Consider the following 12829-nt stretch of genomic DNA (forward strand, 5'->3'; position numbering starts at 1 on the left):
CCAACAAATAGTTGTTAGGCCTAATACCACATTAAAAGAGAAGCGTTCTCGGGGTAATCAAATTAATCCCAAACAGTTGTGGCACCTAAGGCGGGGTCATATCAGCGAGAGTAGGCTTATATGTGATTTGTGTGTTGAACCCGAGCCAACTTGTGAGTCATGTATTCTCAAGAAAATGACTAAGTCTCCTTTTGTTGGACAAGGGGAAAAGGCTACTGAATTGTTAGAATTGGTACATTCAAATATATGTGGGTCTATAAATGTTATGGCCCAGGCTGATTATATCTACTTTGTAATTTTTACTGATGATTTATCACGGTATGGTTATATGTACTTAATAAAGTACACATTTGAAATATTTGAAAAGTTCAAAGAATTCAAAGCTGAAGTAGAAAACCAAACAGGAAAAAATGTCAAGATCCTTTGATCAGATCAAGAAGGTGAATACTTGAGTATTGAGTTTATTGATTATTTTAAGGCTTGTGGTATAATTTCACAGTTGACTTCTCCTTACATACAATAGTTGAATGGTGTGGTTGAACGTAAGAATAAGACCTTGTTGGACATGGTTCATTCTATGCTAAGATGCACGGATTTGTCTATTTCACTGTGGGGTTATGCTATTCTTACTGCGATTTATTTGATAAATCGAGTATCAACTAAATCTGTTTTAACCACACCATATGAGATATGGGTTGGAAAACCTCCAAGTCTTAAGCATGTTAGGATTTGGGGTTGCCTGGTTTTTGTAAAGAGGTTGAGAACATAGAAGTTGGATCCTAGATCTAAGAATGATAATTTTGTGGGATATCTCAGAGATAGTTTAGGATATTATATCTATTTTCTGGTTGACCCAAAAGTTCAGATAAGAGATAAAGTAGTTCCAGAAAAAATAGGAAAAAATGAGTTCAACAAGTTCAAAATTTCTCTGATTATCTTTATTATTCAAGTCTAGTTTAATTTTTTTTTTTATTTGTCCTTGTATTTTAGGAGATATCTCTTAAGGAGATCTTGTGTATATATATACCCATCTTGAGTTCAATGCAAGATGAAAAAAAAAAAAAAACATTTTATGATTAATTGAATTGTTCAAGTTTGTTCAGTTTCATACCTGTTTTATAACATATAACAACTAGCAAGATCATTTTCCTCCTTCCTTTCCATGTAACAGAACAATCCACACTCCAGGTAATATGGTTCACCATCATTTTGTGGGCAAGGCAAGAGGGCAAATGATGTTGAAGCCCATTATTTAGGGTGTCTGTTTGCAACTTTGCATCCTTACATTTCTATGGGGCTATCTTCCCTTGAACGTCTTTGTGGAGATTTGGATCTCTATCAGCTGGCCTTCATTTTTACCGTGTAGTCAGTTCTATTCTTACCTTGCATGAGTTAACATGAGATGGCTTGCTACTACTTGGTGGTTGTGTACAGTCAGTGGCAAATCAGTGAACCATGTCATTGTTTCATTCTCTGTTGTTTAGTAGTTAGGGAGTCTGATGTAGGGTTGGTGATAGCTTTTACATCAGATCCTGGCCCAGGTGATTCATGGTTCTGACGTGCAAGATTAGATGTGTTTGGCATTCCCGCACTTTTATGTCATTTAGGGCATTTTGCACGAGAGGAATGTAATAGTTCTTGAAGGCAATGATATCCTATTCGCTGTATCAAGCAAACCATTTTTGTCACAGGCTTATTTTGATTTTCCCTCATAATTGTTTCTGTTTAACATTTTTTTTTTTTTACTTATAAAAAGAACATGTACGTATATCACTCTGGTAAAAATTGACTTAAATCTTCCTTGGTCATAAGATTCAGTTGGTTTTGGCATTTAAGGCAAGTCTCAACTCCATCCTTGGTCAAAAATAATGTTGTCTCAACATTGGGCTTTGTTACAGGAATTCACATAGGCTTACTTCACTTCGGCAACTCTCCAATAACTTTGCGCAATTCAATAATTTGCAGAGCCCCCTTAGATCAAGGAAGCCACTGACCAGAAAGGTGCATACATACATCTCCCATTTGTTCTCATCTCTGATCCAATAATTTGGTTTGATAATAATTTCCTGATACAATGGGCCTTTCAGGATGCTGCAATTATAAATGAATGGAGGTTTCTGAAATTGAAAGAATACAAGGAGGGAAACCGGGAAGCAGGAAATCAGGCTTTTGACCGGTACGTGGAGAACATTAGTTTACTAGAGAAGTTGTTTGGTATGAATTCTACGGGTGAAGGATCCATCAGTTCCCACTTCTCAGAAAGTAACTCTACATCTGTGGAAGACAGCAATAAGATGGTGGAAGCAGGGCTAAAATTAAAGCTGGCATGGAAACCTACTAGGACTGAAAATCTTAGAAAGAGACTCAGAGTCATCATTGATCAAGGACTAGCAAAGCTTCGGAAGATTGAGTTAGATAATGGGTGCAATAACTTAAACAAGCAAGATGCACTGATCAAAAATCAAGAGAAAGTAAGATCTTGGCCTGCCGATAGGGCGTCAGCTTTAGATGATCTTCTTGATAAGTTGAATAAAGCTCGAAATGAGGAAGATCTAAAATCTTGCTTGGAGATGAAACATCAGCTCTTCAATCAGCATAGGACAGCCCAAACTATGACAGAAGGAAGCGAGATGTCTGAGCAGGAGACCTCTGAAAATGATTCTTCCCTTGGATTACTACAGTCGGATTATTCCATACCGAAATGGTTTAGCACGGCCACCGTTGATCAAGATGCTCTTAATCAGATTGATATACGTTTTTCTTCACTCGGGGAGGACATATTATCTCTATAATAATTTGACATACATTTCAAGGGGGGGATTGGATTTTATCCCAGACAAGGTGGTCATAATATTGTGGCTATGTTCTGGACTCCAGAAGGATGTCCTAATGAATGATGACCCATTTGGTTGAAAGGGAGGGCGGTATTCATCATACTAAACATCAAGCTCAACATATGCACGTAGATTGAGAATTGCGTTTTACTTCAGGCTGCTTATTTCTGACTTGAAAATAGAGATTTCCATCCCATCCATCCATGGTTGTATGGATCTGGGTGCAGCACAAATCATCAGAAGGGGGCTTCGGTGGAGAAGGCTCCCTACTTTGTTGATTTCAGTGAGTCTAATTATCTGCCTTCCAAACAAATCCTCGTTTGTTACATGCTGCTCCTCTTTTTTTTTTTTTCTTTTTTTCCTTTTTTGGCCGTGTGTTTGATGCTGCTTTAATGAGATACCATAACTTTATTTGTCTTTAATGAGATACCACTCTTAGTAATGGTTTTTCACCCGAGTCATAATTTGGGGCTGGTTGCTGATTAACAATCAGCAAGTGGAACTGGAATCATCTTTCTTTGATTTAATTGGGGGCTTTGTATTTTGGGCATAAAGCATTCCCATACCTCAAAAGCAGAATGTCCTTAAGAGTGGAATTTCCCTATCAGAGCAAAAGTAAATAAATGAATGCAAATCCTTAAAAATGGAACCGAAGGCAGGCTTTTGTATAGGCACAAATCAGTGGTGAAATCATGCTGTCTCCCTCTAGCATGTGGAGTCAACTTTGGGCACAGTTGACAACCCAAACAGCAGCTGACAGATTAGTTTGCACGTTATTTAAACTTTTGAGTCGAAGTCATGTTAGCTGCTAATAAGATGAATTGGTCCCACGAAAAAGAATAATCCCATAAGATGGAACTTGTCACAATTTTTGCTTTGTCAAGGGAAGGGAAGATGCACAATGGAACAATCCCCTCCCTCTCCCATTGGTTGGTATATATATAGTCTGTAAATAATAATAATAATAATCATTTGGGGTACGCAATATTGGGTCTAAAGGCTGGTGGCACTATTATGAAAGGGAAGTTGCATCTTTGTGAATTTGAATTCTCCCTCAAAGAAAGAAAGTTCCTTCCTTCAATAAAACCATTTTGGGGTTTGTGGGGGGGGAGGCTTCCAGTCCCAATGGGGTGGTGCTTTTCTTGCTTTATTCTCAATAACACCACCACCTTTCTTGGTGAATATCTTTCTCGGCCATTTTCCCTTGAAACAAACGCCGAAAGTCAATCCTTCCCAATCTCTGTGGCTCATCTCATCTTCTCTCAACATCACCTTTCCAAGGGAATTTTTATATTATTATTTCCATTATCTCAAGGCAAGGCTCTCAAGGCAAGGCCGGTTCTCTCCTCACTCTTGATCCCAAATCTCAATCACGAATCATCCTGCTATGCTAGGCATGGCTGCCCATCTTCTCTGTTCATCAAAGGCAAAAGTTTAGATTAGGAGAAACCATTTGAAAGATCAAAACATTGTTGCCAACATTACATACGATGCTCTAATTGGAATATATATATATATAGGTCCATATATGTGTTCTTCTTAGCCATTCTTTTTAGACTGTTTCGCAATTCTTTTTTAATTTTTTATATATATAGAGTTCTGTTGATAGATAGATGCTAATTAAAGAAAGATTCACCCGTTGCTTGTATGAATCTAATTGTTAACTAAATATTTGTCAGAAAAATATGATTTCTAAAGGGAATTAATTAAGGATATTTAACCAAATATATATTTGCAAGGAAAAGTATTGATTTTGAAGATGAAAGTAGGTACCCATAATTAGCTAGTACAAAATTTCCTTATTTTAGTTGATATATTAATTATTAATCCATGTATATACGAGTCAATATATAGAAATTAACGCAGATAATAAACTGATCATTAATTAGTATCCAAAATCTCAGCTAGCTGCTACCAAAATGGTTAATTAGATGAACACTCAAAAAATAAAATGGTATCTAATGGTAACGTTGATCTCATGCCCACTAATTATATAAAAAAAACAGCATATATATATATATATATGCGTGTGTGTGTGGGTAAAAGAATCAAGAACAACTTAATAATAAAATAATTTATTTTTTTTTTAATAGGAATCCGAGGTAGTAGAATCATTAATTTAATTTAATTTAATTAAAGTGGCTTTGAAACTATACGTATGCATCATGATTTAATTAAATTTTGTGTGACTATTGGTTTCAAACACTGATCACCTAATTAATTAATTAATTACTACATTATACGTACGTACGTGATCTACTCCCACGTACTATCTTGTCTATATTAATCAAGCTAGCTAAAGCTAAGCTAACCCTCTCTCCCATTGACTAATTTTTGCATTTTCCCTTTCTTTCTTTAAGCGTAGTCGGTTCATTAATCTTATAATAATATTGTCACTAATTATATATATATATATATATATATAATCCCAGCTTCTAATTATAAATATATTGAATAGTTCTCATTGTGTGTTGAGTGTGCAGGAAATGACACTAAATATTAAACATCGTATTATGGGTTCTTGACTTCCTAATTAATCCTCTCTTTCCCAATGTTTCGTAAGCCATTTGAGGATTAACTTAATTCATTCCCAACATGAGATTCCAAAATTGACTCGAACAAATTAAAACTGTCCATCTGCAAACTAATTAACCTAATGTGCTGCATATTAATGGTTGGCTGCTTTAATTGCGTTGGTATATCATATATTATCGAACATAATTAAGGAAGCACAGGGATCGATTGAACTTCAATTGTTTTCTTCCTCTCCGGGTCCAGCTTTAATTGGAAGAGGAGGAGGTAGATTAATTAAGGCTCCTTAACCTCTTCACCACCCTTATATTCAATCACTTCTCTTTAATTATTTGCGGGTTAACGATATATATTTTAATTGTCGTTAATTAATTTTCTTACGCCCAGCACCTTCTGGTCTACAGGTCTAGCTCCTTTCCCTTGAGCTCAACTAATTTTCTTTCTAGATCATTACCCATCGATCCATTTTCCCCCATTTTCTCTTGTTACCAAACAAGCACTGATCAGCACTCCAACTCCAAGATTGGTAGGTGGTGGAGGAGAAAGCAAAATCAATCATTACGTATAATCCACCATACAAGTGTATATACATATATAGTTACAGACCAAACTTTCCCAAAGAAGAATATAAATTCATAAGAACCAATAAGTGACACTGAGATATATGGCATTAAAATGTCACCAACCAAACTGATCAATAGAAATAGAAGAAGGTGGTGGCAAGGCATGATTTGATGGACCCATTGCCCCTCGTACTAGATTTTCTACTGCTACTTGTACGTTTCATTGCTTTCTCACATCTACTAATTGCTTATATTTTTTAACTTATATATCGATGAGAGTTCCTATCACTACTCTTTATGAATGTATAATACTGAATAAATTAATTAACTAAGCATGACAGTGCCTCTCTCTTTTCTTGTCTTTGGTTATTGATTTTTATTTTGTCACCTAATATTGTGTAGTCATAGAAAAAGCAAGACTTGAATGCCCATAAAATGAAAGAGGGCACCCTTTTAATTATAAAGAGAGGACAATTAAATGCCGCTGATGATATATATGTGTATATGTGTGTGTGTGTGTGGAGTCAGTAGGGCACACACCAGACAAAGATCCAATTATTTCTCCCAAATTTTTGCCTTTTGTGTTTTCCTCCAAGAATGACAATAGTGGACCTTAATTATTACCCTTTTCCCTTTTGTATATATATCATCAAATCACTTTCACACACACAAAAAGAAAAGAAAATCATTGGGAAAAAATGAGAAAGAGACAAAATGAGGAGGCAAATCATGGGCTTCTTTCAATTATATATGTGAACACATGATTATGCACCATTCTTCAATTACCAGGTGAAGACGTAACGAAAATCAAAGGTTGAAGTAGATGTCGGCCCTCCTTTCATTAATACTTGTATTACCTTTTCATGTTAGCAAATTAGGTTTTTTTGTTTTTTGTTTTTTTCTTCCTAATTTCTTAGGTAGGAAGGTGTGGAAGATGAGGAGGGCATGGATGAAAGAGATTGCGACAGAGACTGAATTAATGGGAGGAGGCAACAAAGCAACGTGGAAGCAAAGTAAATTAAAATTTTCTTAAGTCTCAGTCACACACATATAATTGAGAAGAAACCAACATCCAAATATGATTTTGCTTTGAAAATGAGAAGTGCAGGCATGTCATGATCTTAATTAGCAAGGGAGACAAATGAAATTCGATCTTTCTTTGTTTCTTCGTTTTTTGGTTAATTAAAATGGATCTTTCTTATTATATATTCTTTTCAACTGTGATATTCTGAGATGAATTTCCAACGAAAAAAAAAAAAACAATTTTCAAAGTGATTCATTCAGAAACAAAAAAAAAAAAATTAGAAACTATATGTATGTATATATATGTGTGTGTGTGTGGTTGATCTGTTTTGACGTGAGTGATCTTCACAAGCAATTAATTCTTCCCATAGAAAAGGTGGGAATATAATATATATAGAAGGAAAGATGAAGATTCCTCAATATTTGATGATTTTGGCATCTCACTCGCACATCTCGTGCAGTCCAAACATGCATTATTTATTATCGATGTGGTTTATGTCTGATTCTTAAGATGCAGATGATAACATTGCTATTTGCTGGCCTCAACCAATTATATATATATATATATATATATTTCTTGTAATTAAAGAAGAACCCAAATATTAAATGATTTGATGTTAATTATTTTATGACTTATCTTTTTTTCTTGAAGTAAATCATTCTCCACATTTAGATGTAAAATATTATTGTTTAAAAACTATATATTTATGATTAAAATAGATTATCAAAAAACATATTACTTCAAAATCAAGTTGTAATCTAATAAAATGAGCAAATTAAATTCTTCAACTATATATATTAACTTAATAATCCTTAAAGTAGATCATCCAATCCAAATTGGGGGAGGAATTTTGCTTTTGCTAATTAATTAAGAAGTCAATGGAGGAGAGAGAAAGTAAACAGTACAAGACTGCAGCAGGAGGGGGGAGGCGAACTCAGGCAGAAGAATTTGGACGAGCCAACAAGCAAGAGCAAGGAGCAAGCAAACCACCACACAAAACCTACAAGACCAAACTAACAACAAATCAAACCGTACCATACAAATTAGTACTAGAACCAATAGTCTGGCCAAAGAACGCAAACCCTAGACGCAAAAGCAACCAAACCTCAAACCCAACCCTAAACAAACAGTAAACCGAAAGAAAACACAACACCATATATATATATATATATATGCATGCAACGAGAGAGTACTGTCAAAGGAGACCCAAGAAATTTACCAAATGCCTCCATTCCATGAGCAAGATCGCACTCAAAGCTCCCTGCTGAGACCCAACATTAATTTCGAGATAGGTTTAAACAATATAAAAATTATATTAATCAATAAAAAGTAAAAAAGAAAAACTATTCAATATTCAAAATTCGTATAAAATCTATATACAAAGTTTTCAACAAATAAAAAAAAAGCTAAAAACTCTAGCATCAAATTGTTTTTTGCAACAATACATAAATGTTAGGTAAATTGTACATATAATTATACATGATATAATATTTAATAAATTTAGGGTTTAGGTTAATTTTTGGACGGATGGAATACTTGTAACATCACATGACCCTTTTTTTAATGTTTATTACATCAAACTCTGTTAATGCAAAATTCTGGTGGAAAATAGAGTGAGTGCATGAGGATTGAAATTTTAACAAGAATCAAAATACAGCAGTAATGAATGAAGACGAATTTTAAAGCATGGAAATTTGTTTGTAATGAAGTGTAAAATTCTTGGGATTACTTGTATAATTCACCCTATTTGTAGTGAAAAATATTATTCATGCAAAACTTATATACAAATAATGCTTAAAAATAATTTAGTTGGTAATATTTTATGATTATTATGAATAATTTTAACAATGTTTTTCATGATATATATATATGTATACGAGTTATATTATTCTATATAACATCTATACATACATATCTATAAAATATTTTACGTACATAATTAAGCAGTCTAGCTTCCCAAAACAATGTTGTTTTTTTGGGTTATGTTATTGGAGATTAAGATTGTTTTGTAACAAAACTTTGTCACAACATATATGTTTTCGTCACTAAAACTCTTTCCAAAACTGTGGGTAAAGCAGAAGCCATTGGTAGATGGACCCAATGGATGGATGGCTCCAAAGAGAAGGTGTGACCACATCGAATTAAAGGATGGATGATGCTGTTGCAGTCAGCACTGCAGAGAGAAAGAGAGAGAGAGAGAAGAGGGAAAGATTTGATTCTTTTGCAGCAAAACACGAAAGACCCACTCATTCAATTCAACGCCTCTCCCTCTCTCTATCTGTCTGTCTCAGTGGGTTTTTTTTGTTTTACAGCAAAAGAATCAAAACTCTCTCTCTCTCTCTCTCTCTCTCTCTCTCTCTCTCTCTCCCTCTCTCTCTCTCTCTCTGTTTGATTAGCAGTGTATATATATATGTATATGGGGGAATTGGTTTGCTTGCTAATTTCTCATCACCTCAAATGCCCCTTTTTCTCTTCTTTTTGATGCTGCTTCTTGTGTTTGCCGTTATCACCATCAAATCACAACAGATGCCATATAATGTACTTTTGCACACATGTATACATGCATGATTTCACAGATGAATCATGTATAATTGACACCCACCACCCACACCCACCTTCCCTGCCCTCCTCCTGCGTCCTGACATTTTCATAAATATATTACTCTCTCTCTCTCTCTCCCTCTCTCTCCAATTAAAATTAAATAATCATGTTTTAATTACAAAGTATGTTCATTTCTGGGAAGTTTTAGCCATATAATTAGGTCATGAATTAAGAATTAAACTCCATCTTCATGTGTCAGTTGGATTGTCATTTTCTGCAACATAATATACAATACAAGGAGAAATAGCTATATCAAATGATATGGTTAAATTATTATATCTATGAATTAAACTTAAACCATCAAAATATATCATAATTATGAAAATATTATGATAAGGAGAAAATAATATGTATACCATGGGGCTAAAGATTTTTTTTTTTTTTTTCTTTTTCAATTTGATCACTTTTCTTTTGGACTAGTTGAATATGATTTTGATTTAGTTCATGCCATTAAATAGAGCTTTCCTATCCTTACAGACAACGAAATAAAGAAAATTTAAAAAAAGTAAGTTGAGTAGATGTGGTTTCCCACATGCTGCAATTACCTACCTATCATTACCAAAAAAAAAAAAAAATCCATCATTACAAAATTAATTTATAGATTTTCATTTATTATAAAAATACAATAATATAAATATATTGTTAGATAGAATTAAAATTCACATAACCAATTTCATCTAATAAAATTAAGGCATACAACTCTAATTATTTTACGTGTTTCACTAGGAATAATTTAATTTAATTACATTATTATTATTTTACTAAACATGGAATTAAAGCCTAAAGGCAACAGTAAGCACAAGAGAAGGGAGAAGGGAGGGTTAAGACCCTTACATCAAAAAACCAACAAAGGATTAAAAGGAAAATATGAAATCAGGCCACTAAATAAACTAAAAGGATTGGTATCAGAGGCAAAGAACCAAAAGACTTTTAGTGGGCAATCAAGCGAGCAAACCCAACCAGGGGGTTACCATAAGGTAGTTTTAAAGTCTCATAGCATAGGGATGACTCTATCGTGGCCCAATAAAAGGCAAGAGAATGACTTGAAAGGGTCACAATTTGTAAAGTATAGGAATCCTCTTGACTAATATCCCCAAGAACCAAATTTTAAGGAGCCAAAGATGACAACATAACCAACCAACGAAACTTAATAGGGCCCTGATGTACATAAAAAAATTTCATGAAATAAATCGCAAAGAAAAGAGAAAAAGCCCCAACCATAATAAGATCACTAACTCAACTTCATTGGCACCATTGGTGACTCAGGGAACAAACACGAGGAGCCCACAAAATTATCCATCAACAACTTCTGATGCAAAGAAATTAAAAGGGGTCAAAACTTCACAAACTTTCCTTGAGGTCCCACGGCTATGGTAACAACGATTCCTTCGTGATAGAAATTAAATTAAACAATGAGGGAAACCAACAAATACCTCAAATAAGGGAACCCAACAGAAACCACAAACAAGGGAAACCAACAAGGATTGAGGTGCACTTAGCAGAAATGAGTAGAGAAGAGAAAAGGATTGATCCATATAAAGGGATTTGGGGAGATGACTTAGTGGATTTGGGGAAAGGAAGAGAGGATAGCCAGTGTTGTTCAAGAAAATGGGAGATTGAAGTAGGGGACCGGAAGGAAAAAAGAAAAGAGGATTCAAGTGAAAGATTGAAGGAAACTTTTTGTCACCAAATATGCCTCTTCGCCATTTGGCTCCATCGCCGTTCTCCTCCCCTGATATCCTTCTCCTGTACAACCTTCTTAGGCTCATCCCATGCTAACCACTTTCTTCCCTATTTTGACACCTTGTTGTTTTAGTAAAGAATCACCTACTCTACTCAATTCTCCCATCTGGCTCTTTAATAGGATCCTTAGTGATCCCTAACCCACTCGTCTCCACTAACTGTTTCAAATCTCATCAAAGCAATGATGATTGCTTCCAATGATGTTGAGATTTTTAAGGGCTTTACCTTGATGCTCCATAAATAGTCAATTCTTAGATTCTTTTGAAGACGACACTATTTTATGTGGATATGGGCTCTACCATGCAAAGTTAAAACTGATGAATGTTTTCAGATTCCATGCTAGAACATATCGTGTTTGTTTTAGGTAGCTTGGTTTGGTTGTCATTGAATTTGGTTGGCTCTCATCAACCCTAGATTGATCTTTTTCTCTAGCATTATTGAGTAGTTGCAAGTTCTCAAAGTTGTAGTTGTTTATTCCTTGTTATTGCTTTTAGAAGTTGAGATCTTGGTGTTTGTATATGTGTGTAGTTTTGGTTACTTTTCCTTGTTGTTAGGTTTCTTCTAAAGGTTTAGGTATATGGTGTAACTAGGTTTCCCATGATTAGAGCGCCATCGAACTATGTACCCTCAAGATCAATTTTTATCATTACAGCACCAATCATCATCCTCTTTGATGAAATTTAAATGCCACCAATGCTTGAGGTAAGAGAAAATCACTCCAAAAAATGAAAAAGGAATTAACAGGTGAAGAAGAGAAAACAAGAGCAACAAAAAGAAGAGAAAAAGAGTAAAGGTTAGAGAGATTAGATTAGAGATGTTTGGTGAATAAAACCATTTTTACGAGGGGTAACAAAAAGATTTCAAGCTCTCTTGGAACTCTAGAAAGAGAAATAGAATTAGTTTAAAAAGAAATTTCATATGAGCTTAAGCAAAATTACATGCATTTGATTTTAGTTTGAATTTTGAAGCATGCATTTTGTCATGAACGAATCCCATCCTTTAAAGTCTAGAGTGAATTATTCAAAAGTAAACTATATGACATGTGATGTCTTGACATAATAAAAGTTATTGGACATTACAAAATAACAATTTCACCTTAGAATTTATGCATTTGACCTATCTAATTAACTTAGGGTTAATAGCCTAGTTTATCCTAAACTTAGGGCCATTTTGCAATTTTATTCTATTTTGAGAATTGCTTCAATTTGGCCCTCGTACTTAAAGATTAATGTCAATTTTATGTGTGACCCAACTTACAAGGAAGTTGAGGTGGCGTGTTGATGTATCTAATAATTGACACACTAGTAAAACAACATCGTTTTGTCCGTTTTGTCGTGCTCTTAATGCAAACCACAAGACAAAATGACACTATTTTTCCTTATGCATAAAGACTTCAAATTGTGGAATTAGGGCTTCAAGAGAGGAGGAGAAAGAGGAATGGACGGCGATGGAAGGTGATGCACGCAAGGGAGACAAAAGCAATGCACGACAAGGGAAACAACCCATACCAACGATGATGGAATCGACGCATC

The 12829-nt window shown here is 34.5% G+C and overlaps 1 protein-coding gene across 1 annotated transcript in view; it reads left to right on the forward strand.

Annotated features, from left to right (window-relative positions):
* Positions 1-3256, forward strand: part of LOC127813229 (uncharacterized) — a 50683-nt gene extending 47427 nt beyond the window's left edge. The window contains exons 4-5 of the mRNA XM_052354094.1: positions 1899-2001; positions 2088-3256. Coding sequence (XP_052210054.1) covers positions 1899-2001; positions 2088-2792 — 808 coding nt within the window. The 3' untranslated portion in view covers positions 2793-3256. The remainder of the gene's footprint in view (positions 1-1898; positions 2002-2087) is intronic.
* The last annotated feature ends 9573 nt before the right edge of the window (positions 3257-12829 follow it).

This window comes from Diospyros lotus, chromosome 11, assembly GCF_014633365.1.
Source record: "Diospyros lotus cultivar Yz01 chromosome 11, ASM1463336v1, whole genome shotgun sequence".
NCBI lineage: Eukaryota > Viridiplantae > Streptophyta > Magnoliopsida > Ericales > Ebenaceae > Diospyros > Diospyros lotus.